We start from the raw sequence: 27,382 nt of genomic DNA on the forward strand, positions 1-27,382 counted from the left end.
CACCGTGTACAATATAATGTTTTAGTATACGGTTTGAAACTTTTAATTTGCGAGTCCTTTATAAAGTTATAAGCAGGGTTATTACATTATCAAGCAAAAATTAAAGTATTTAGGGATTTGGATTTGCGCAGAAGACTATACAGTGCTATATATGGCGATCGTTCGCAACAGAGACAATCCTCTTCAATAGATATACAATGTAATTCTGTTTTCATGAATTGAAAGAGAAACGAAAAGAAGTCAAATTTTTAACTTCATTTAGCTTTCTCACCAATTGAACTTAATTTGATCTGCCACACATGATCGCTGTGTGCTCTATAAATTCTATTAGAATATTATTTAATCGGCGTGCTTGTTTTTTATGTAGAATATCACAGGTAAGTTTAATTCATTGAAGTTCATAATGTTTGTACATATGGCGTGTTCGTTGTTTTGTATTTTCATTTTTATAATATATCATGTGTCCATTATCTGATTCTGACCACGAAGATATGGCGACTGTTTAAATGCGGAGCATGTACTGGAAAACTGTAATGTCTCCTGCCAGTGTAGACAAACTAGTTTCTAGTCTATCCCCGCTTGAAATGGAAATGAAATAAAAAAAAAAAACCGAAGTTCGACCTTCAGCAGATTTCAACCGTTTTGTATAGTGCCTGATTCATGTAATGGACACAATTCTTTAGCACATAAGCAATCACACATCTTTCGGGAATAGATGTGTATCTTAATGATTGTATCTCAAGGAAGAAAACTCGTCTCCTTGCCTGAATTTTAGTTTCTTCCTGTTCAAGCTTGCGTGAAAGAAATAGTTGAACATCAATCGCAATCATTACGAGAGGCACATCCTTAAAAATAAGCACAGGAGTACTGAGACACACTACGAAATAAAAACGGGCCTTTTATCACTATTGACAACGCATGGCATCGAAATGCTTTTTTTTTTCTTGGGGGGGGGGGGTCATACAATTTATTATTCTGGAGGTTCGTTAATCACACAATGAAATATGGTTCGCTATTAGCTTAGGTTCGTTGACAAGAAAATTAAATGCGGTTCCTTTCCGGTGGTTCCTTTTTAATACCCGAAAGTAATCAAGCAATCATTTTTATGCCTCCGCCACGAAGTGGTGCCGGAGGCATTATGTTTTCGGGTTGTCCGTCCGTCCGTCCGTCCTTCCGTCCGTCCGTCCGTCCGTCCTTCCGTCCGTCCTTCCGTCCGTCCTTCCGTCCGTCCGTAATGAATTTTGTGGACAGGGTAACTACCAAAACCTTTTGAGGTATCCTAATGAAACTTGGCATGTATGTGTATTAGGGGGTGAAGTTGTGCCTATCAACTTTTGGGTGCACATGCTCAAGGTCAAAGGTCAAAAGGTCAAGGTCAAATGCTTAAAATTTTACTATTTCCCCATATCTATGCAATGCCTGAAGATATTTTCTTGAAACTTAGTGTATACATGTACTACCCAATTAAGATTCTCTGGTGAAAGTTTGGGGTCATGAGGTCAAAAGGTCAAAGGTCAAAAGGTCAAGTAAAATGTTAAAATTTCACTTTTTTTCTCTGTATCTTGGAAATTGTTCAAGGTATCTTCATGGAACATAGTGTATATGCATCTACTGACTGGCAGTGGTTATCTAGGGAATTTAGGGTTCATGGGGTCAAAGGTCAGGGGTCAAAGGTCAAGGGCAATACTTCAAAATCTTACTATTTTCCTTATATTTATGCAATGCCAGCAGGATATATTTTTTTTAAAACTTGATGTATGCATATCTAACCCAATAGAGATTCTCTGGGATTTTTTTTTTGCCAAGAAGGTCAAAGGTCAAAAGGTCAAAGATCAAGTGAAAGTGCTGAACTTACTTTTTTCTCCATATCTCGGAAGTGGCTCAAGTTATCTTGAAACTTAGTACATGCTGAATTTATGTATGTTCTGCCTGACAGTGCTTCTCTTATAAATCAAAGGCCAGATGAAAATGATAACAATTTACTGTTCAATACAGAAATTGCGCTTTTTCTCCATACCTTGAAAATTACTCAGTGCATAAACTTATGAAATGGTCAAAGTCAAGTTAAAGTTCTTAAATCCCCAAATACATGCTCTCCTATTCATCCAATTAAACATAGGTCAAGGAAGGTAAACATTCAATACATTTGTGACAAACATGTCATTTTAATAATTTGCCAATTTTGTGAAAATGTAATCACACATTGTCCACATGTACTACTGAGTATAGACCTATTAGGAGAATCATGCATTATGGCGGAGGCATACCAGTCGCCATAGCGACATTTCTAGTTTCTAATAAGGTTTGTGAATACAAAACGAAATGAAGAAGGCCTAAGTATTAATTCCGAATATTTGTCAGTATTATTATCTATACTCCACTTCTCAAATGCAGAAAGATTGTAACTGCAAATGTGATGTAAAAAAAAAAATCAGCTTTAGCTACTTGCTAAGTTAATGGTTTTTTATATGCTATGGTATTACAAAAGTGACTGAGAATAAGAAGTATATTTATGATACAATCATTGTAAACCCAACGTGAAGCTGTCAAGCCTACATCAACCTTTGCTTCTGATACGTATGATATGTGCAGCATTGGCAAGCGTGATAAGCGATAATTACTGTGCACGCAACGCCTATAAAGGAAATGTGCCTAATATGGCGGGAATTCAGAATGTTACGGCTGTATACAGCTGCAGCAGAACAGACGCGAAAGCAGTCTTTGATGCTCTGCAACATTACGACCATGTGCGTAATTTGAGGGTTTTTAGTACACGCAAAGAACACGATCTCAAAAGACGACTATCGTTAATTAACCTCATTGACTTTCTACCGATGCTGTCTTTTGAACCCCCGCCTACAATAGGTTCTCAGGTTCTATTTAGGTATTAGTACTTGCATGCTAAACGCATCCTCTTTAGTTTCCATTGACAACAACATCGGAGGAGAATGGAAGCGATGAACGCCCTTGCTAAAAGACGCTTCTCGTAAGACGCATTGCGTGCCCGCCTACAATAGGTTCTCAGGTTCTATTTAGGTATTGGTACTTGCTAAACGCATCCTCTTTAGTTTCCATTGACAACAACATGGGAGGAGAATGGAAGCGATCAACGCCCTCGCTAAAAGACGCTTCTCGGAAGACGCATTGCGTGGCTTTTTTTTTCTTTCTACTGTTTCCTATTGTTTGTGAGTTAAAAACTTGCGGCAAACCACAACGCAGCCGACACACAACGCGTACCGACGCATTCATGCGGCGGCAGCGGCACGGACACAAACGCGCCGAAGTTTACATTCGGGCTGCCGTATTGGTCAGAATCGTTAATGACAGACCTGTCCTGCGATTGGTTAATTATCTTACATACCCAAGCTATCGCCTTATACGGTAGTGCGTACGATGGAGCGTAAACGCCGTCGCTAAGCTGGACTGTTGTATTGTTTCGTCCCGTGAAAGAAACAGGTTGTGAGCTAGAACGTAGCCTGAACTTTGAGAGCGATTTTCTCCGTTATTTAGAAAATGGACTGACATCATAAACGTAGTTAATATTCGTTTTTATGATCTATAGGGATATCGAAATGAGTTGTATTACATATCAGTGTAAAGCTTAGAGTCTGTAGAATTCACATATAGGCATAACTACGATTTCATTTTTTGCGACTTTTGACTCATTCCGACGGAGCGCATCACATATGTACTTATGAACAGTTTTGATTCTTCTATGAAGAAAATTGAATGTGGCGTTCCTCAAGGAAGTTTGTTAGGCCCACTGTTATTTATAGTTTACATTAATGATTTTATAGATCTTCAGATAAACTCTCTTTTATATTATTTGCGGATGATTCCAATCTTTTTTATTCCCACCCTGACCCTAATACTTTAATCAGTACAGTGAATTATGAATAGAGAAATGTCTCACAATGGATATATGCAAATAAATTGTCACTGAATATTGAGAAGACTAAGTATAAGTTCTTCAGTAATTCCTTAGATAGATTACCAGGTAATGTTATATTTGACACTACTCCCTTAGAAAAGGTTTCGTTTATTAAATTCTTATGTATTTGTATTGATAATAAGTTATCATGGAAGTGTCATATTAACAATATTTGCAATGTAATTGTACGTAAAATAGACATAATGAATCAAGATTGAAATATTATCTTCCTTTTTCTGCTTTGATTACGCTTTATTCAAGTTTGGTATTACCGTACTTGAATTACGGAATTCTTGCTTGGGGGAATACATATTCGACATTGTTAGATAAACTTTTTCTTCTGCAAAAGATGGCGCTCAGAATTGTTTTTAACCTTCATATCTGAGCACATACTGAAAAGCTGTTCCTTGAACACAAAATTCTGAAAATAAAAGAGTTGTATTTGTTTCAACTTGGTCAATTCATGTTTAATTACAACTGCAACCATCTACCCAAAATATTCTATTCTTTATTTCACCGTAACAACCACGTACATAATTATCCCATGAGACAATCTAAAGAATTTCATCTTCCCTTAGTGAGAACTGTACACACTCAAAATACATTTGTTTATACTGGACCCAGATTTTGGAATAGCTTGGATAATGATTTAAAAGAATCTGTGAAGTTAATTACATTTAAATATAAACTTAAAAAATATTTGTTTTCTAAATGTACCAGTTAATTTTGTTTAATGAAAAAACCCGTCATGTTTCACTTGTCCTTGAGATTTTGTAGTGTGTCCACAGACCTTTTCCATCCCTCTCCTTTTCCCTCTCCTTTTCCTTCTCTATTCTTCCCTGCTCCTCTTTCCTCGTTCTTTGTTGTCCAGTATCTGTCTGAGTGCATTTCCTCAAGTTGTGTTATTTCTGTGTTTTGTGTTGTTATTGTTGTTATTGTTGTCGTTATGTTGGGGTTTTTTTTGTGGCCGATTGCATATCTTCCTTTCCGTTCAATTTTCCTGGCATACCTGGCCCCATAGTGTTTGTGCCACAAATGTGATATGTTATATAGTTTATATGTTTGCATTCTAATATTCTAGTAAGTATTGTTCACAGTATCAGCATCATATATCAATGAGTAAATGTACAATAGTATATAGAAGAATTTAAAATGAATATGTTTTATTGGTATAACAAATTGGTGCTGTTGTTGTTTTGACCCAGTGTTCCACATCTTACAAGCTTGACTTTCTTAGTGGAACACTGTTTTCCATCATTGTGATTATTTACTATTTTTGTTGCCATGGCAAAGTGCATTGTTTCTTTTTTATGATATCATTCGTGCATAAGTATATACTTTATATTGTATTTGAAAAAAATAATCCTTTATCAGACGAGTGTAAGAAAAATGAAAACATTGTATCACTTTGGATTATGTCAACTTTTTCTTTTCTTTTTGATGATGGAAATAAATACACTATTGATTTGAATTGAATTGAATTGAATTGAATTGAATCCACATTCCAAATTATTGCATTGTAATTTTCTGGTAGGCGTCTGGACATGCTGCCACTAGCAAAGATCATTGCGTATCTCAAATCGGCAATTATGCAGACTGCAGTTTGAAAAAAAAAATGATGTGTGTTTGTTCTGTGAAAAAAAGTACAATCACAGCATTTCATCAACTTTATTACAGTTCTGCAGTATGCAGTGCAAATATATTTATGTCAGTAATGAATACATTTTAGGTTATCACTCTTTCTCCCTCTGGCTCTTGTTGGGAACTTCAGATCAAAAAGACAATCAGCGATTCACAGGAGAGAAGACCAACAGTAACAATGCAGAGGAAAATGGCAACAGTAATGAGCAAAAAGGAATTCAGATCCACCCTGATGGTGAGTGGTTGTTTAAAGACAGCCTAGAATCATCAAGATGTGTCAACCATCACAGACAATTTGATGTCCTTGTTAGCATAAATTTTCAACATGACAGAAGTTGCAAATGTTTTGGCATCTTTTATAGCCCCTTGTTGGGTCTTCTACTAAGATGTAACAGCATATTTGCTACCCCAAAGTTGTATCTCTGGTAGACTCCTGTCGTCTTAGGTATGACAGACATTTTGTTTTCTCTGGTAGCCTTCAGGTTTGCCAGTTTTCAGAATAAGTTTGGCATGTGCATCAGCCCCATGTTTCACTTGTCATGTGTTTTCCCAAATTATTCAGATTTGAAGCAAGGACACTTGTGTTCGTCACTCTAAGAAGCATTTCTTAAAAAGTTTTACTATTTGAGTATAGATCTCGTTGTGTTTATCCCATCTTAAACTCCTACGGGTACAAGCATTGCACAATTCTCCCATTTGCATAAATGTGTAAATATTTCTTCACTAGCGGGCACCGTAAGTTGATAATACGCTACGTGCAAATGAATGAGGTGATGTTATTCACACATGCACAATGTGTGGAGGTCAAGCGGAGTCACACTTACAGAGTCAACATGTGGATTCCCGGTAATGGGGGTTACTGTGCAGGAGGCTTGAGCAGAACTTGGTAGTCATGTCTATTTTTTTCCCTTGTTATGGCTTAAACGACACTTTATACTTGTAATGTATTTTCAGAGCTTATAACATATTTCTTTTTCCCATCTTGTTATAATTGCTGAGAAAATCTACAAAATTATAGCAGTTTTGAGATAGAGTTAGTGCTCCAGGTTTTTTCATGTGCAATTAAATAGAGGTTGTGCTGTGCTCCAGCATAGCATTGTTGACACATTGTTATGGAAATTAGATAGCACTTGTTATTGAAATTAGATAGCACTGCTGCTGATCAAATACGAAAAGCAGAATTACCAGATGTCAGTCATCTGCCGTAGAAATAAAGAAACATTGCAACATGCCTTTTCTGAAAGATATGACTCTAAACACTGTAATGATATACTCCTACAGTAGTGGAAATTTGTCTTACATTGTAACACAGCTTAGATCCTGTGTGCAAATAATTATGTGTACTTGTAGTTCGAAGTCCCAAAGTAATATTTTTAGACCCAGGCCTAAGCAAGTTCTGTCGTCTGAAATTCTAATCCTATATTTTCATTCTAGTCCTATAATATTTTCCTTCTGTGAGTCAAAATGGCTATATTTGTATTCAGCATATTATACAACACCTATTTAGAATGTAGCTATCAAATTGGTCGATTGCCCATCAAGTGACATTTAGTGAAAAGTTCCATTGCACGCTCTGACTGTCTCAGCAGTGCAATTTTGTTTGACCAAAATGTTCCATTGCACGCGCTCTGATGTCACAAGACACAAACATGAGCCGCGTGCACTCAACAATTACAAGCACGCTTACAAGCGCGTACTTTTGTCACTCATTTTTGTAAACAACTTCATTTCGCATACGTAGGTACACATGTACTATATACACGGTGACTGCGACTGTGAGGCTGCTCATTCGTCTTTCACTTAAAATGGTTGCCATTTCTGTGCTAAATTCAAGAATCTGTGAGTACCAAATCTGTTGACGTTCGAGGTGTTGTATAAAACAAATAGTGTATGGTCTTTACTCTTGCAATGGAACCAGATTTCGCACTCAGTGAAGGATGAGGCGCACTATTCAACTCGGCTTCACCTCGTTGAATAGAGCGTCTCTATCTTTCACCTCGTGCGAAATCTTGTACTATTGCACTCGTGACCATTCACTTTTTGTATACTGTGTGATTGGGTTTTATTCTTGGTTTCTTATTGCAGGCAAGGTCACGAATATTCCCCCAGGAATGCTAACAGATCCATTTGGAATGGTTGGTCTTCTCACCTTCATCCGAGCAGCAGAGACAGATGCCAATTTGGTTCAGTTGGCACTGGGCAGTGATCTGACAACACTTGGTCTAAATCTCAATTCACCAGAGTAAGTGATTACATTTACCAACTATGTTTCTGCTAGGTTTCTGTCATATTGGTTCACTGGTATGGTTCAAGTTTGTTTGTTTGTTTGTTTGTTTGTTTGTTTTTTATGAAGTATGATATGATACATGTTTGTATACCATCATTCAGGGGTTCGTACAGAACACTCATTGTAGGTGTTAACTTGACAACTTTTGGTTTGTATTTTTGCCTCTGAAAGAAGTGAGGTGGGATCATTTGCTGGCTAGCATATGACTGCTGTATTTGCCAGCAATAGGGCCACCCTCTTTTTGACAGTTAATGTAAGCAGCAAAATCAGGGTGAGGCCTACACCTTGTATGTGCCAACACAACAAAATAATGGTCTCTCCAATTCAGCAAATCAATTGCTTAACCAACACACAAAGTTATTCATTGGACCGTGCAGTGTGCCAATGAGCAACTTGATAACCTCTAATGATTTGGCAATTAATCTTACATACCATACCATGTTTCTCAATCAAGTGATACCATCATAGATTGTATTTTGTCATTGACCAGTATAATTGCTGTTGTTTCTGTGCTAATTTTGATCAGACTTAAATGTATTGTCAGGCACAAAGGACAGCACAAAAAGTATGCCAGCATAGCCATTTAGCAGCAGTCATGATGCAATGATGTGATGCGCTAGAACACTGCCAGCCCTGCGTGTGTTATCGTGTATCACACTCACGCAGTACAATGGCTGTTTTAATTGTACATAGCGTTGGAATGAAAAAAACAAACAGACAAAAAGTATTTATTCATCCGCATCTCGTAATAACATGTATCAGTCAGTTAGAATTCTGCGGGCTGCAGGAAGTTCTAGATCACCAGATATTGTTTTTGTTGCTGGACCCCATGGTGTGTAAGGAGGTACAGAGCTGCCAACTGGTACAGATTTTCCATAATTGGTACGGAAATTAACTATCATTACGGAAGTATGGAATGTCGCTTAAAAGTTAAGGATTTCGGGAAATCCGACACACACTGTTTAAGCAGCTAGCGAGAGAGCCCTGCATTCATGTCTCGAGACGACTGGGTTCCCCAATCCCAGGCGAGGAGGCCAACGTTGCCGCAGTCTTCACGCTTCGTTTTTGCACTCTCTGCATGCAATGGCACGCAGTTTCCTCTATCCCACACACGCTGCATAATATGTATGTATGTGTGTGAGTGTGTGTAGTGAGTGATTAAGAACCTCTTTTGTAAGGTTACACCACCCGTGTGTAACCGTGAGTGAAGCATGTATGTAGATGGCTCCTGTGGATGCCTTCGCCGCTTCTGTGCGTGTGTGTTTTAGTAGCGTGGTGTTCCTAAGCAATCGCACAAGTTACGGATATTCCAGAAGGTCGGCCAAAGGAAATTTGCCCTAAGTCACATTCATAACAGTAGCAAAGCTGTCACTACCTCTCACATCACTGTAAGTTTGCTATCAATTTTCATTAAATAGAGAATGATCAATATTATACAATTTCAAAGAACAGATGTCACATGTGTTTGCAAAAGATGTTGATATTTGATGTCTCCTCTTTATCTCTTTTGTGTTGTAATGTCTTGTTTTGAGTCTTTGCATGATTCATTGATACGTGGACACCAACTGTTTTTTTTTTTACCTTTATTGGCTTTCATGGATTTCGAATGCATGCATTGTGGATGTATATGTTTTCATATTTTTACCGAATATAAGAACTTCATGGAAAATTATAAATCCAACCAACCACCCTCCCCCCCCCCCAAAAAAAAAAAAATGTCACCGTGATTGTTGTGCATGGAGCACTCGAGCACGTGGAGCGAACAGAGTGAGCATTGCATGTGGAGCGCCAGCTGTGTATGTGCACTATACGTGTAGTCGACACAGTCCCCCATTGACGCATCACCAGCACATCCTGCTTGCCCTTTACACACGTTTAGAGCTGAGTCGTCCGGATCCATGGTGGTAAATTTGTGTAAATTTGGAAACATGGCTTCTTCCTCTAGTTCTACATCGAAACATGTGAAAAAGCAGCAGACTTTCAAGAAGGACTACCATAGGAAATGGCAATGCATAACACCCTCCAAGAAGAGCGAAAATTATGCACGATGTACTCTCTGTTCATCTGACTTTTCGATCGGGCGTGGAAGAGCAAACGATATTCCATCACATGTCAAGTCAATGAAGCATCGCTCTGCTGCAGAAGCAAACGAAAGTAACCGGGGTTACTACATCACAAAGTTTTTCGTGCCAAAAGACAATGCTGTTATTAGAGCAGAGGTTCTCATGACGCAGTTTCTGATTGAACATGATGTACCATTTGCTGCATTGGATCATTTATCCAGCCTGCTAAAGGAAATGTTTCCTGACAGGAAAGTTGCAGCGAAGTTTGCCTGTCATTGAACCAAGACCACCCACTATTGCTCGGACTTTAGGCCAGGAAGCTAAAGGTTAGTAAAAATGTGTAGAGCTAGATAGACAAGCTAATTAGCAGTCCATGATTATGTAAAATATACATATAAGTCTAACGTTAGTGAGAAATCTTGATCTAGATTGGAGAGTTTAGAGATTTACAATGTAGAATGATTATGGACATGGGGATACTGTCTAACATTATTTCTTGGTAATATCACATGCATGTAGGTCTTATGCCTATCCACTTCGATATAGACTCAACAACAAGTAGATAGAAACTTGATCTAGAGTAGATCTGGATAGATTATAAGGCAAAATCGTGAAAAAGGCCCCACCACAGTGTGCATGCATCCGTGTGTTAGCAAGCAAGGTTACGTTACGGTTACTGGGCAATTCCACGGTAACTGACGTTACGCGGAAGGATTTTCATGAAATTGTTTACGTTGTAGTTTTGTGAATTAAAGCACCTGGGGCTTGTAATTAGCATTGATGAATGAGTTCATGAGAATGAAGAAATAAGTAGAAAGTTTTTCTCTCAAACTGCATTTCTTATCACATAGCAAGTGAAAATGTGTCGATAACTGACGTTACAGAAAAAGGACATGGGAAATTATGGTGTAGATTTAAATGGAAATATCTCATGTCCCTGACTTCTAGCCTTTATGTGTTTAAAATGGCAATACACCTAGGTTCTTAGGAACAGGTGTGCAAAATAATGTGCACTTTAGATATTTCCTTTTAGCACCATGCCAATTTCAGTGAAGGCATGACGGTAACTGACGTTACGCTTACATTTGCCATAGGGTTTACACATGCAAAATCATGATTGGGAATAGTTTTGTGATATTTTATAATTCTGACCTTTTAGAGTGATTTGTTTGATATGGAATCATACCTTGGTTTATCAATTACAAATACACAAATGAAATGAAACATTAGTCCATTTTCTTTGTGTTCTATGAAAACTTAAAGGTAAACATGTCAGTAACTGACGTTACACATACTTCTGCTATGGGGTTTACAGAAAACTAATTTATTTAACAGGTTATTATACTGCTGCAGTATACCAGTAACAATCCCAGGCAATTACTTAGCAACAAATTAAAACAAAATCTAAAGACACAAATGGGATGGGGCTCTTAGGGGGCAAGCAAGCCCCCCCCCCCCCCACCATGCCATAGGACAGTTGGGCAAAAATAATTTAAATGCACCAGAGGGCATTTCTTGACATTTGTCTTAAGATTAAATGCTTATTCAGCAGTTATGATTACACAGAGCCATTTAGATTCAGCAGTTCCAAGTATAGATGTATTGACATAACTAAGTTTTTTTTTTTTGGTTTTTTTTTTACATGAACAGGAAAGTTTCTATGTAGAGTGCCCCACCCATAATACCCTGCAGTACTACACAAAACACATATATTTTTGTGTGAAAAAAAAATGTCTTTCAGGTCATGGGGAAAAAACACAAATATCAACTCATGAATATGTATGAAATCTACTGTGATATATTTCTTCTTCTTTTCTTTATTTTACTCCTTCTCCTTCAGGGCATTGTTAGGACCACAAATTAAAAAAAAATGATCTCCATTATCAATTGATTTAAATGAAAAGCGTTGCACTTTTAATATTTTTCTGTGAAGAATAAACATTATGCTTTTTTTTTGTCAAAAGAGCATTATTGGTTTATTCCTTGCTTGAAGTAATATAACTGTTTTTCTTTTCCTTTTCACTGGTATATCAAGGCTTGCAAATACATCCCAGGTACCAAGAAATTGGACTTTGCCACAAAAGAATTCTAAGATCAATATAAATGAATCTTCCTGTTCATAATTATCATGTATCGTAAAACGTCCCTGCATGAATGAAATAAAGTAATCAACAATGAAATTTTTTTTATGCCTCCGCCACGAAGTGGTGCCGGAGGCATTATGTTTTCGGGTTGTCCGTCCGTCCGTCCGTACGTACGTCCGTACGTCCGTCCGCTTTCGTTTACACGATAACTCAAGTAATATTTACTGAAATTTTACCAAACTTGGTCCAAGTATGAAGTATGATGGGGCAATGATTTGAGTAGATTTTGGTTGAAATCAGCTAAAGGTCAAAGGTCAAGGTCAAATCATGAAATTGTATCCGTTTACGCGATAACTGAAGACTGTATAGAGCAAATTTCACCAAACTTTGTTGGAGGATGATGTATGATGGGACAATTACTTGATTAGTTTTTCAGTGAAATCAGACAGAGGTCAAAGGTCAAAGATCAAGGTCAAATCCTAAAATTTATCTGTTTACGTGATAACTCAAAACTGGATGAAGCAGCTTTCACCAAACTTGGTCCAAGGATGATGTATGATGGGACAATTAGTTGAGTAAATTCTAGTGACATTGACAAGAGGTCAAAGGTCAAAAGGTCAAGGTCAAATGCTAAAAATGTTGCTATTTCCCCCATATCTATGCAATGCCCGCAGTTATTTTCTTGAAACTTAGTGTAGACATGTACTACTGTGTAAAGATTCTCCAGAGAGAGTTTCATGTCAGAAGGTCAAAAGGTCAAAGGTTAGGTGAAAATGTTGCAATATCACTTTTCTCGCAAATGGTTCAATGTATCTTCATGGAACTTGGTACATATGCATGTACTGACTGGCAGGGATTATCTAGGGAATATAGGGGTCATGGGTCAATAGTCAGGGGTCAAAGGTCAAGGTCAACTCCTCAAAATGTTACTATTTCCCTCATATACTAGTATATGCAATGATTGCATTATTAGTTTTAAAATTTAATATATGTACATGTATTACTTAATGGAGATTCTCTTGGAAATTTCCAGCCAGCAGGTCAAAGGTCAAGGGTCAAAGGTCAGGTTTAAATGAAAAAAAAAGAGATATATTTTGTACTGTAATTACACTCTTTCTTCATACCTTGAAAATTATACTCAATGCATAAACTTATAAGGTCGGTCAGAAGTCACGTAAAAATTTTCAATTCCCCAAATATGTGTACCTGCACTCTTTAATAGGCAATTATAGCAAACCCAGTTCGTGGAAAGTGAACATTCAAGATATTTTTGGCAAACCTGTTATTTCGATATTTTGCCAGTTATGTGAAACTGTCATCACACATTGTGAAAACATTGTACTATACACCTATTGGGAGAATCATGCATTATGGCGGAGGCATCAGTCGCCGTAGCGACATTTCTAGTTTAACCCTAGAATCACCTCTCACTTTGAGCAACATCAGTGTTAAGTTTCAAACAGTAATGACAGTACATGCCTTATGTACCATAATACAAGATGCACCATATTAACTAAACCAGACATTTAAGTGCAAGCGAAGAAATATATTTGTTTGTGCATTTGCCTTGAGGTGGAAACTTCACTAAGCTTCGAGAAAAAAAGAAAAATGCTAGCAAAAGCAATTATTAGTAAAGATTATAAAACTGTAGGTATACAGCTGTACACAAGCTTTTTTATAGAAAAGGTGGTTACCATGCAACCACATCATTGATTAGGCCTACAAACTCTGGTAGCTTTATTATCCCATAGGACTGTGAATGTACTATAATTATAGTAATTTGAGTGCATATATTGCATGTGGTAAACCTGAACTTCCAGATGATTTACCCTTAAACTTGTGCTGAATCGAAAATCAAAAGCTCAAGCCCCCCCCCCCCAAAAAAAAAAAGATAATTATGATAAATAAATAAATGAATAAATAAATTAAATAAAATGAAAAAAAAATGTAACCATGGACATACCATGGTGATGACATCATTCCCTATCAAAAGGATTGCTGCTCTTTGTTGGTAACCTTTGACTTCCCAGATGTATTGAAATGGCCTAAAGTTAAAAAATTTGCCTCAGTTATAATTACTGTCATGGTAACTGACTTTACATACTGGTGTATGACAATTCGGTTACACATTTTGGAGTGTTCATTTTGACTCTTCAATATGGCAAGTATCCTTATTTCTGGTATTAAAAGGAAGGCATATGGGCATACATTAGAAATCCAAAGTTACATCATACAGCTCACTTTCTTTGATGAATAAAGTTAAAAAATTCCTTGTTTTTGGTAACTGACGTTACATCCATCATTGTCAAGCTCTTTAAAAGTTTTTATCAAATTCTTTAAAGCAACCAGCTTTTTAGCTCACCTGAGCCAAAGGCTCAAGTGAGCTATTGCAATCACTCTTCGTCCGGCGTCCGTCGTGCGTCGTCCGGCGTGCGTAAACTTTTACATTTTCATCTTCTTCTTGAGAACCCCTCGACCGATTTTCACCAAACTTGGCAGGTAGCATCCCTAGGGGGATAGGATCTCAATTTGTTCAAGTGAGCACCATACCCCACCTGGGGGCCCCCAGAGGGGCCCAAACCCCCCAAAATTAAGGAATCTTAAAAATCTTCTTCTCTAGAACCAGAAGTGATAGAGCTAAGTTAATACTATGAATTAGCACATTGATGACTGTAGTTTTAGATTTGTTCATGGCGGAATCAAGGGTGCCCCCCTTGGGACCCAGGGGAGGGGGTGGGGAGGGGTCCTAATGGGGCCCAAATTTTACATTTTCATCTTTTTCTTGAAAATGCCAGTATGAATTTTCACCAAAGTTGGCAGGTAGCATCCCTAGGGGGAAAGAATCTCATTCCCATCAAATGGGCACCATGCTCTACCTGGGGGGCCCCAGGGGGCCTAAACTTGGACCGATATTGTAAATTTTCATCTTTTTCTTGAAAATCCTATCTCCAATTTTCACCAAACTTGGCAGGTAGCATCCCTAGGGGGATAGAATCTCAATTCCATCAAATGGGCACCATGCCCCACCTGGGGGGCCCCAGGGGTCCCACCCCCCCCCCCTCCTGTAAGGAATCTTTACATATTTTCTCTAGAACTGGAAGTGATTGAGCTAAGTTAATACAATGAGTCAGTATATTGATGACTGTTGTTTCAAGTTTGTTCTTCGGAGAATCAGGGGTGCCCTCTTCCCCCCCCCCCCCCACCCCATTGGGACCCAAGGAAGTGGGATGGGATGGGGGGGGGGTGTCCAAATGCAGGCCTAAATTTTCATCTTCTTGCTGAAAACAACATAATGGATTTTCACCAAACTTGTCAAGTAGCATTCCCATAGGGATAAGATCTCAAAGTGTTTGAATGGACACCATGCTTTCCTTGGGGGCTCCAGGTTTCCAAACCTCCTAAATTGATGAATATTAACTAATATTTTTTTCTCTAGTTCTAATAAAAAATGATAGGGCTTTAAGTCTTTTTTCCCAAGCTGCATAATCCAACATTCTATAAAGTAGAGTGTCCTTGGCAGGTATTTTTACCAGTGTGATGGAATATGTAAATGGACACCATGCCCCCATTCTCAAAGCTACCCCCACCACAAGTTTCCAATGTTCTCAGGTAAGAGTCTGCAAGAGTGCATGGAAGGTGAACTTGCGATACTCAGGTGAGCGCGTGACCCCCAGGTCTCTTGTTTTTCTATCATGTGGTAAAAGACTTCTCAGGTAACTGCATACATATACAAGATTGTTGTTTTATTAATAGATTACTAGTAAAGTGAATATACAGAGAGTAAGTTATGTGACAATACACTCTTTTTACCATTGAGTTATAGGCATACTTTGGCAGCCATTTTGAAAAACAAAATGGCTGCTTTTATTGAAAAGCATAATGATTCTTAAAATTTCAACTCAAGTATTGTCTGAAAATGTATGGTGTTTGAAACAAATATCATTTTGAATTTTTGGCACCTGTGTCCTATATACCGTGGAATTGCCCATCTAGGTTGGGTTTAGGTGAAGGTTGTATTTTACATTAGGCCTATTGTTAAATTAGTCGATCTGAGAATAAAAAGGGAGAAAGAAAAGAAAGATCAAAGGAAAGAGAAGAACAAGAAGGGAAAAAAAGGACAAAAGATGCTATGCTGGGGAAATCGGCCTCCCGCTGCTGTAGCAATCACGAGTATTATACCGTGGAAGCCCCACCGCTGTGCTTCATTATGTACCATTGAACTCCACATGGTGGGGCTGAATTCAAGAGTATCGATTAACAGGTACGCCATCGTACTATTAGTACCTGTCAATTGTAGTCAGAGTTGTGGGGCCGTCAGAGTTGTGGGGCCAATTTCATTACTATGCCGATTTATAAAAAAGATATAGGAGCCTAGACTCTATACATGCACAAGTGCAGAGTCTGGTAGTGGTACAGTGGTACTGGCAGACAAGAAAGTGATGATAGTAGTGATCATACTGTGCATAAAGTCTTGACAATAGATCAAAATTATAATTGAAAAGGGGAAAACAAGGGATAAAACAGAAAGTTCCAGAGTAAATTAGCAACAGGAAATAATTGAGAATAGATGACTTTTCCCCAGCTGCTCTGATCCAATGTGTGCCAAACTCTGGCCAGTCAGGCATTTGAAGTCTGATAATTCTTATTACCCACCTTGTACACTTGTCCTAATGATTGGTGCACAAGTTAATGTGATTCGTGACCTTTTTTTTGTTTTTTAAATCAATGAACCGTTGTACGACATCAATCTATACCTATAGAATTTTCACAAAAAGTCCAGATTGCGTTACTTGGATGCAAACATTTTTCTTTTTAATCCCCAAGAAAACATGGTACAATGTAACTAATCACCAGATGGCCTGTGTAGTATCCTATGCTTTTAAGATTTTTTTTTCCTTCAGAATTGTGGAATTAAGAGAATTAACATTTTGATTATTTTATTTTTCTTTTTTCTCACTTCTAGGAGATATCCTGCGCAAGATCAGAGAAAGCCCTTTTTCCATTTCAACAGATGGAAGTTCTGATCGGGGGGCTGAGCAGCAACTGTACCCCACAATTGTCCCATTACTTTGATTGTGATGCTCAACACGTCATCAGTGTACTATTGGAATTAGCGACAACAATTGAACAGTTAACAGGGAGAAACATTTTTCAGCTCCTTGACCAAGTTTTGAAGGAGAACAACATTCCATGGAGCAATATGATTTGCTTCTCTGCAGATAACGCCTCTGTGATGATGGGTATTCACAGTGGAGTGGCAGCCTTTGTAAGGAAGGAGAACTCTCAGGTGTTTGTACATGGCTGTCCTTGCCACCTTCTACATTTAGCTGCAGAGAAAGATGCTCAGGAACTTCCTTGCTCACTTGTGGACTTTCTGATACCTGTGTTTTACTACCTGGAGAAGTCCAGCAAGCGACATAAAGAATTCAAGGAGGTTCAGGCTTGCTGTGGTGTGGAACAACATGCAATATTAAAGCATGTGTGTACAAGATGACTCTCTCTGGAGCATGCTTTGGATTGACAGTTGGAGCAGTGGGAATCCCTTGTAGAATATTTTCAGAAGGAGTCTGGGATTCAGTCAGCAGAATGAAAGCGAAGCAGGCAGAACTAAAGAAATTGAAGACTGCTTCAACCAGTGAAGTACAACGAAAGAAAAGAACTGCTGAGCCTGTCATAGCCCAAGCTTCAAAGAGCATCTTACATGCATCCTCTCAATCATCCAGCACATCTTCCTTGGCACCAAAGACGTTACCAGCAAGTGCACTGAGTCATCCAGCCAAACGGACTTCAACTTCTGGATTGTCAGCTCTGAGCAAGTCTAGTATCTCCTTTGCAAGCAGCAAAAAGACTTCAACTAGATCATCTGCAGTGAAAGGAGGGAGTATTGTTGCCATGAGACACACATCATCAGCAAGCAGCAAAATGACTTCCACAACATCATCTGCTGTGAAAGGGAGGGGTATTGTTCCTGCTGTGAGAAACACATCGTCGGTGAGAAACACATCGTCGGCAAGTAGCAAGAAGACTTCTGCTACATCATCTATCCCAACCACTGGAGGCACTTCTGTACAAAGCTGTTCTCCTGGAACATCAAGACCATCGTAAAGTAAAACTTGGACAGCACCATCTAGGATGGTAGGGAAGATCTGTGCAGGAACAAAGAACAAGCCAAAAGTCAGCCTTCAACTTCCACCACTACAACATCATCATCAGAAATGTCTGCTACAGCCAACCGTGCCAACCTAATTCAAGATAAGTACAAACTGTATTGTTTGATCCTCCAGTACAGTGCACTCCCATTATAACGAAATGCTCAGGACCGGCAGTTTTCTTTCGTTTATTTTGTTATAACGAAATTTCGTTATAACCGAACAAATACAATTTATGATGAAAACAAGGAAACCACACAAAGTATTATAATCTGTTTGTTGAATACTCATCGTACACTGGAAAGCAATGTGAAATGGGATGGTACCTTTTTGATTTCTTTTAAATATTACATTTGAAATAGAGAATAAAGTTGTTTGCATTGTCAAACATGTATAGAAAATGATGATGTAGGATTTGGTTCAATTCGCTATTCCAAAGGTTCGTTTCTTACTAAAGTTTGTTACTCCGAAGGCTCCTTATTCTGAAGTTTCACCACTCGCGGGATTCCGAAGGTTTGTTCATATGAAGCTTGGCTCTTCCGAAGATTCGTTATTCCAAAAGTTCATAATTCAGATAGAAATATATTGTTCGTTTTCCAAAGGTTCGTTGATGGGAAAATAAAGTGAGGTTCGTAAATCAGAAAATGAAAGAGGTTCACTTTTCTGAAGGTTCGTTGTTACGACGGTTTTTAATCCGAAAATGAAATTAGGTTCATTATTCCGAAGGTTTGTTAATCAAAAAAATGAGAAAGGTTAGTTATTTCGAAGGTTTAGTTATCTTAATACGATTATAAGGTTTGTAATTCCTAAGTTTTTTTAGTGGACTCACCTTTTTCACTTTTGGATTAAAGAAACTTATTTTTAAATGTTCCGATTTTGAATAACGAACATTCGGAATTCCTATCATTTTCGGACCCACGAACCTTATTAATAACGAAGCTTTGGAATAATGTGAAAATGTTTGTATTAACAAACCTTATTTCATTTCTGAACTAACGGACATTTAAGTGTTATCAGAATCTGTTTGTTTTCTAATTAAGAACCTTCAGAACAATAAAACTAATCTTGTTTAACTTCAGATTATTGTATCACAATAGCGCAAGTTCCTGTCGGAAACTGTGTGTGACACACAGAGCAAACACACGGTGATGTGAAGCGTTATCCCATGCAGAGACACTATACATGCTTGTTCCCCTGTGCATTTTCAAAAGCGATCTGCATTTCATTATAACGGAGCACATTTCATTTGTTTTTCTTTGTCAGTGGAGCTTGGAAAAGACTTTCTCTTAAAAAAAATTTTGCTATAACAGTGTTCGTTTTAAGCCACTTTTGTACCATACTAGATAGACTCTAATAGCGATAATTTTGGGACCAGAAGTTTTACTTCGTTATAGCGAAATTTTGCTATATCCGTGTTCGTTGTAACAGGAGTGCACTGTACACAATACCAATTTTCAACAAGTTGAATGTTGAATTGCAAGAGGAGGCCCCGAAGGTTCTTCTCCTTTTGGAGAGATTGGAAGACTTTTTGAGGCAACTGCTGATGAGATTTTGTCAAGCCAGCAGTCCTCATGAAGGCAGCATCACCCCAAGAATGTGACTTCAGGTGCAGAGGACAGATGACGATTTGGTCCTGGGGAGTAAGGCAAGGGTATTCTTTCTGTGGGACAAATTATAGAAAAGATTATTAAACTGTGATGGTTACTACCATGCAACCACGGTGTCATTGATCACAAAACTTTCCACTAGTGTTTAGGTTTATTGTCCTGTACTATATAATAGTATGAGCGAGTGTATACAGTACAAGTGATAAAACTAAATTTCTAGATGATTCATCTTAAGAACTGTGCTAGATTAGAAATAAAATACACGAGTACATGTATCCATTACAACTGATTGACAAATTGCCTGGCATTGACGTAAATAAGCACTGAATGGATCAGTGTTTTAGTAGTAGCCATGATAAAAAATTATGGGCGTACACACTCGAGCAGGAATCGAACCTACGACATCCTGATCTCTGGATAGGCGTCATCTCCACTAGACCACCGAGCTTCCACCCGACAGCAAGTATCCGTTCTAATACTTATAGCATGTAGCAGGTACTATGTAATTATTCAAATTCACCAAATTCTTCTGTCGAGATGTTTTCATTGCACCACATGTATCCATGTACATACCATGGTTTTGATGTAATTGTATTATTAATGAAAGTGATTGCTGCTCTCTCTTGATAACCTTTGACTGGTTAGAGTCATTAAAATGGCCTAGGAACAAAGAATTTGCCTTATCATTGTCATGGTAACTGACATTACTTACTGTATAAGTGGTTTCTTTCGCGTACAGAAACTTTCGCGGTTTCCATCGGTGCAGACTTTTTTGCGTGTGTTTAAATTCGCGGTTGGTAATGATTGCGTTGTACAAGCGACGAGTTCAAAACATTTTCGCGTGATGTTAAATTCGCGGTTCAACCTCAAAGCGCGAAAAGCGCAAAAATAAAACCACCGCGAAAGAAACCGCTTTTACAGTACTGGTATCTGACATTTCAGTAACTGATGTTACACATCTGAAGTGTCCATTTTGACTCAATGGTATGTTGCGTATCCTTATATCTGGTATTAAAAGGAAGGCATCATGTTATACATAAGAAATCCTCTTTACATCATACAGTTCACTTTCTTTGTCAAATAAAGTTTAAAAATCCTTGTCATTGACAACTAACTTTACATCCAATATGGTCATACTAATTTAGAGTTTTTGTCACATTCATTAACCCAATATCTGTCACACAGTACAGGCCCAAATGTAATGGGTATTTTGCAGTAGTGTGCAGACATGTCATTATTAATGGCCGTTTCTGATTGCTGTTGTTGACATTGATGCCCATGTTATACATCTTGTCAAAGCTTAGAGTATAGACTGTCATATTATGTAATAATTTGAGTGACGGCACCCTCATATTTCAAATAGGATGACCTTTTATATGTCATACAATTATCTTTGCAAAATTGTTTCTACATGTCGCTACTACATTTTATTCACACAACATATTGTGTCCAAAAACAGTCGCTACATATGCTGTAGAAAATATGTTCAGCTTCAAATGATGGGGTTTTTTGGGGGGCAATAGCATTAATACTTTTCATTTCATGAAGAAAATTGTTTAACAATGAAAACCTCTGATTCACACATTTTTGCATAATTTCAGACTTTATGGACAAAGTGTTGGCCTAAAACTGCCAATGTACGGTAGATAAAGCGCACTTGTATCGACCCAGGGTAAAGGCATGACTTGACTTAATGATATTTACATGTAATTTAGATTATCCAGACCATACAATATTGCCATATTGATATTGAACTGAATTTCAGATAATGACAATCAATTAGGTAAAGATGATAAACAGTCAAACATATTTGAGTTTCGAGACTGCAGCTTGAGGCAGGATACTTTCCGTATTGCTCCTCGTGCCCTTCCCGGCTGGCCCCGGCTAGAGACCCGTTGCACCCCTGAGTGAACAGTTACAGTACATTGTACTACCGCTGCACTGCACTGCACTTTTCACTGTCAATGTGCAGTGTTCATCCGATCTTTTTTTTTTTTCAACTTTATTTTCCCAATTCACATGCCGCTTCATATACCAAATGCATGCTTAATAATTAATTGTACATTATTGAAAAAGGAAATTAACATTTAAAAAAAATATGGTGTAAGAGCTTCCCATTTGCTCACATGAAAATCTAGACAATTCTTTTTGTCCCCGCCGAACAAGTTCGAGCAGGGGACTATGAAACGGGCTCCGTACGTGTGTGTGTCTGTGTGTCCGTGTGTCCGTCTGTCCGTCCGTGCGTCCGTGTGTGATCAAAATGTTCAAAATGCTACTCCTTCACCATTTCTAACCCGATTTTGATTCTGTTTGCTTTATATGATAGCACTACATGGGAGCTTTGAAACTTCTGTACAGAATTTCAGTTGTGACCTTTGACCTTGACCTTTGACCTATATTGTACATTTTGCTTGAAAATGCTTCTCCTTCGCCATTTCTAACCCGATTTTGATTCCGTTTGCTTTATATGATGGCACTAGGTGAGGGCTTCAAAACTTCTACACAGAATTTTGACCTTTGACTTCTTTGACCTTTGACCTTGATTTTTGACCTATATTGTACATTGCCTACAAAATGCTACTCCTTCGCCATTTCTAACCCGATTTTGATTCCGTTTGCTTTATATGATGGCACTAGGTGAGGGCTTCAAAACTTCTACACAGAATTTTGACCTTTGACTTCTTTGACCTTTGACCTTGAACATTGACATATATTGTACATTTTGCTACAAAATGCTGCTCCTTCGCCATTTGTAACCCGATTTCAATTCTGTTTGCTTTAAGTGATGGCACTAGGTGAGGGCTTCAAAACTTCTACTCAGAATTTTGACCTTTGACTTCTTTGACCTCTGACCTTGATTTTTGACCTGTATTGTACATTTTGCTACCAAATGCTGCTCCTTCGCCATTTCTAACCCGATTTCGATTCCGTTTGCTTTATGTGATGGCACTAGGTGAGGGCTTCAAAACTTCTACACAGAATTTTGACCTTTGACTTCTTTGACCTTTGACCTTGATTTTTTACCTATATTGTACATTGGCTACAAAATGCTACTCCTTCGCCATTTCTAACCCGATTTTGATTCCGTTTGCTTTATGTGATGGCACTAGGTGAGGGCTTCAAAACTTCTACATAGAATTTTGACCTTTGACCTTGATCTTTTTACCTATATTGTACATTTTGCTACTAAATGCTACTTCCGGCGGGGACATATATTACGCACCGCGTAATTTCTACTTTTCCTTGTTCATAGCTATGATACGTTCTGTATGTCCCAAATGCTTCATAGAAAACAGAAACAGACTCAGAGTTGGAATAATATCTTTGATTTTACATGAAAATATAAAATATTTTGCATGATAGATAATTGTATTCACGAAATGTCCTCTTTCAACATTTCCAAAACATATTTCCTCATCTGCAAACATAACATGGACATTTTAAGCTTTGAGCAACAACAACAACAAAAAAAATATTTCATACCAGAAAGATGACACATGGGTACATTTCAGAAATAAATGTATTAATGTCTGTGGATGAGATTTACAAAAATTACAAATTGAAGAATCACTTATACCAACTTTACATAGATAATGTTGAGTAGCGATCTTTCTTTGTACAAACTAAAATTGAAAATTACGAATTCTATTCTACTATCGATGATCTGTAGATCAGAGAAAAACGAGACTTCCATAGCAAAGAATCTTGTAAGTTCAACAGTAAGTCAGTTTCCCATTTTACTTAATGGTCTGTCTCTGAGAGTGTGCTTCTATGGGTTTTTTTTTTTACAAAATATGGGTAACAGACTTTTGAAACTCTTGGCTTTTAAAATTTGTTCAACAGAAGATCACAAGGATCCCAAGGTAATACAACATTTTGACAATTTATATTTTGTTTTATGGTGACTTTCCATTCTCGAGGAATTGCATACACTATTGAAAACTAAATCAAAAATAACCCTGGGTTGAATTTTTGTAATATTTGGTCATAATTCTTAAAGGAACCATCAGGGTTAAAAATATCTCCTATTTAAATCATATTTGATTCAAACAAATTTCTAGAAAAAAAATAGGCTGACCATCAATTAAAATATGGGAATTGAACCATAGTGCCCTTGAAACGGTATCCTTGAATTTGACTGCATTGTATTGTAATAACACCATGCAATAAGAACATTGTACCAAAAATACCAATATTTCTTTGAAACAGTTGCCTATTTATAGCTTTTTGACAATGAAGAAAGAAGTTGTTTCATCAATACCTAATTGTATTAAAAGGATAAGGTGTAAACACTATTGCTATGTGCCATTTCCACAGGATAGGCTTCTCTTGATTTCATTACAGTCAGTTTGTGTCCGTACACTACAAACCAATAGATGACACTAGTACATGAAGGGATTACTACTGATAATATTAGTATATAGCAAAACAACAACAACAAAAAAACTTACAGCCTATATTGTAATTGTTTTAGTGGTAAGTGTGCAGGAAAGTATTTGTTGGCCAGAAGGGCATGTAACAAAAGATGTTTGATTCATACTTTAACAAATTTTTGTCATGTGATGAAAGCACACACACAAAAAAAAAACATACGTATTGACAAATCATCTCAATTTTGTGAAATTATTCTGCAAACCAAAGTCATGATCATCTGTTTGATTTCCACTACTTGTCCGGATAATCATACAAGTGTATTGTAAAGATATTACTTTTGATCCCCATTAGCAATTAATGGAAATGCCGTAGAAATTAAACAATCATTTCCATTCATGTATGCGTATAAACTGTGGAAGTTGCCGTTCCCGACAGGAGGTGAAGTTATAACGGATGTTTTGGAATTCAATTGTCCCACGTGGTACATATTAAATTGTTTTGAACTTGTAGTACTTACATGTACTTGTTCGTTATTTCTAGCTGATGTGAATCATGTTTTCATAGATTTCTGCACCATAGTGTTGAGAATAGATGTAGCAGATCTTACTCTTACAAAAATAGAAGTGATGATAATTGTCGTAATAGAAAGCAGTATTAAGCAAGTTAGTGCATGGATGGTGAAAGGCTATCATCATCAGACCTACCACTAAACATTTATAAGCAAAATGGTTTGCAAGTTCCCATACTCATACAAGGAGGAAAACAAAAATGACAATAGAGGTAATATAGAACAAAGTACACTACCATTTGTCATCATCTAAATTTCCATTACATACTCCAGTTCATGTGACGATATTGGAGTATGTGAAGACTAGCAGTCATGATGGCAGTGGTAGTCATGATAGGTGTGATGACAAACACTTCTGAACAAGAAAATGATGATTCAGAACATGTAGTAATGAGCTTAATACTTAGAATTGAGGGGTAGTAAGTCAGTAATGAAATGCCAAATGAGCTTAGGGAAAATAAGAGGTGGTTATGAGGAATGAACATTGTGGATTAATCTTGTGTCGTGTGAGGATGTATGGTTTTGGAGTCCAGCCATTGTCTCTCATTTGCGCATTCTGTGTGCAAGATTAGTGGTAAAGAAACAAGAAAGATTGATGCTGGAATGCATGAATGCTTGTGAACGTTTTGGTCCCTTGCAATGATTAACCCATTGAGGAAGAGTCCTGAGTATACTCAGGCAAGCTTCTATGGGAAATGCATGTTGTAGCAAAAGCAACCCGTCCTCAATGGGTTAAGAGGTCGTGGGCACGATTGTGTAGCAGTGAGAGAAATTTATATTCTATTTTCATACCCATCGAGCCACATTGAAAAAAAAAAATGAATCTTGTAGTTATATATTGTAGGGAGCAAATTCTTTCAGTTTTTTAAATCTTGACAATGAATATTAGTATCTTATTTTCAAGAAAAGATTTAACAATTTTGCGGATATTTGTGCAGAAATTTATTTACTGGGATTAGAACTATAATGTAATGGAAATGATACCATAGTTTCCATGTTTAGTAGCATTTTTCCTCACCTATCCTTATCCTTTGCACACTAAATGATATACCAAAATATTGAAAGGGCCATCAAATTACTGCAGGCTGTTCTTCAAGGTTTGTTTGTTTGTTTGTTTGTTTGTTTGTTTTTGTTAGTACAGTCAAACCTGCCTTAGCGGCCACTGAAAAATCCCCCCGAGAGAAAAGCCCTGTTATAGACCCTGTGTATAGTGGCCACCTGTCTAACGCGGCCAGCGGCCACAAATTTTGTTTCCCATGGTAGATTTTAACCTGTCTATAGCGGCCAAAAACCCAATGGAGCCGTAGCCGAGCCGATAATTCAGCGTGTTTTTCTGCTTTGTAGCCGTGCTGGCAACGTTCAGTGATTGCCACCGCTGCATTCATCCCTCATTCAGTCAAAATATTGCACTAGTGTTCAGCTTCCTTCACGACAATACACATAACTGTGCAACAATTTCATATACACGGGCATGGTTAAACGCATGAAACACACGGTGTGTGCGTAGGTACACACATACAACATGTACGTGTACATGTAAGAATACAAGGATGATACATGCACATGTAAGCAATGCACACAAAGTTGGATTACCTGTCTATAGCGGCCACCTGTCTATAACGGCCACTTTTTCCGTCTCCCTTGGGTGGCCGCTATAGACAGGTTTGACTGTAGTTGTATTTTTTATTAAGGAATGATGCATGACCTCTTATGTCAAAGGAATTGATTAACACTTCTGATAGAGTGCATCTCCGCTGCATGAAGCATGGTTATACAAGTAGAAGTTCAAGTTTTCCTTCTAACACTTTGTTGGTGTCATTGTTACAGTTTGTAAAGCCCATTGATTGCAACAACAGTATATCTTCAACCTTATTAAGATAACATGTTCAAATTGTAACAAACATGACATTTTTTTTAAAGTGACGGAATAACGTTGGAGCGGAGAAAATCAAAAACACAAAGTATTAAAAACCATTGACCCTATACATAGAACAATGACATAGAGATGCATGTAATTGATGTTTCAGAGATACACACACTGAATACCTATGGTGTGACATATTCTCACACGAGGAATGTAGCTTCCTTTGCACAAAGTTCACAATGCAAGAATTCAAGTAAAATAAGTAAATTCTGAGCAAAAAAAATACTCTTTGTATACACAAAACAAGTTAGGCTACTTGTTAACTCCCCGTCAGCAAGACAATATGCACAAGTTTTCTCGGAATGACAAGGGCACTAAGCGCGCATAGCCACTTAGCGCCCTTGCGCATGCTACATTTTGTGAAAGTGGTATGGGCGCTAGGCTTAGTTTCCTGTATTACGTAAGCCTGAAGTGACAATTATCTGAATTTTTTTTTATCACATAGAAAAACATCTAAACAATCACCAACCTTTAGCAGAATAAGCGTGGAGTAACAATTATCTCTCATTTTTTTGATATCACATAGAAAAACATCTTAAAAATCACCAACCTTTAGCAAAACAAAAAGAACTGGGATTTTCATACTTTTATCGTCTGTTTAAAAGGCTCCAAAACTTCAAATGCAAATATCTAGGAAGTGCAAAAACTGACTTAACACCCTTCTCATTCTTAGCCGATGATATGTGGCCCTGCACCACAAAACCAGCAAATAGTCCCCAGACAATTATTTTCAGTTAAGGATGGTGTATAACTC

The 27,382-nt window shown here is 37.6% G+C and overlaps 1 protein-coding gene across 2 annotated transcripts in view; it reads left to right on the plus strand.

The window, feature by feature from the left end:
* Positions 1-27,382, plus strand: part of LOC139734523 (CCR4-NOT transcription complex subunit 2-like) — a 243,407-nt gene that overhangs the window by 180,061 nt on the left and 35,964 nt on the right. For both annotated transcript variants that reach the window (XM_071645298.1, XM_071645299.1), the window contains exons 11-12: positions 5,703-5,807; positions 7,658-7,814. In XM_071645298.1, the coding sequence (XP_071501399.1) occupies positions 5,703-5,807; positions 7,658-7,814 (262 nt within the window). The remainder of the gene's footprint in view (positions 1-5,702; positions 5,808-7,657; positions 7,815-27,382) is intronic.

This window comes from Diadema antillarum, unplaced genomic scaffold (genome assembly GCF_040938485.1).
Source record: "Diadema antillarum isolate AM-2024a unplaced genomic scaffold, OU_Dant_1.0 seq00000531_RagTag, whole genome shotgun sequence".
In the NCBI taxonomy this organism is placed as follows: domain Eukaryota; kingdom Metazoa; phylum Echinodermata; class Echinoidea; order Diadematoida; family Diadematidae; genus Diadema; species Diadema antillarum.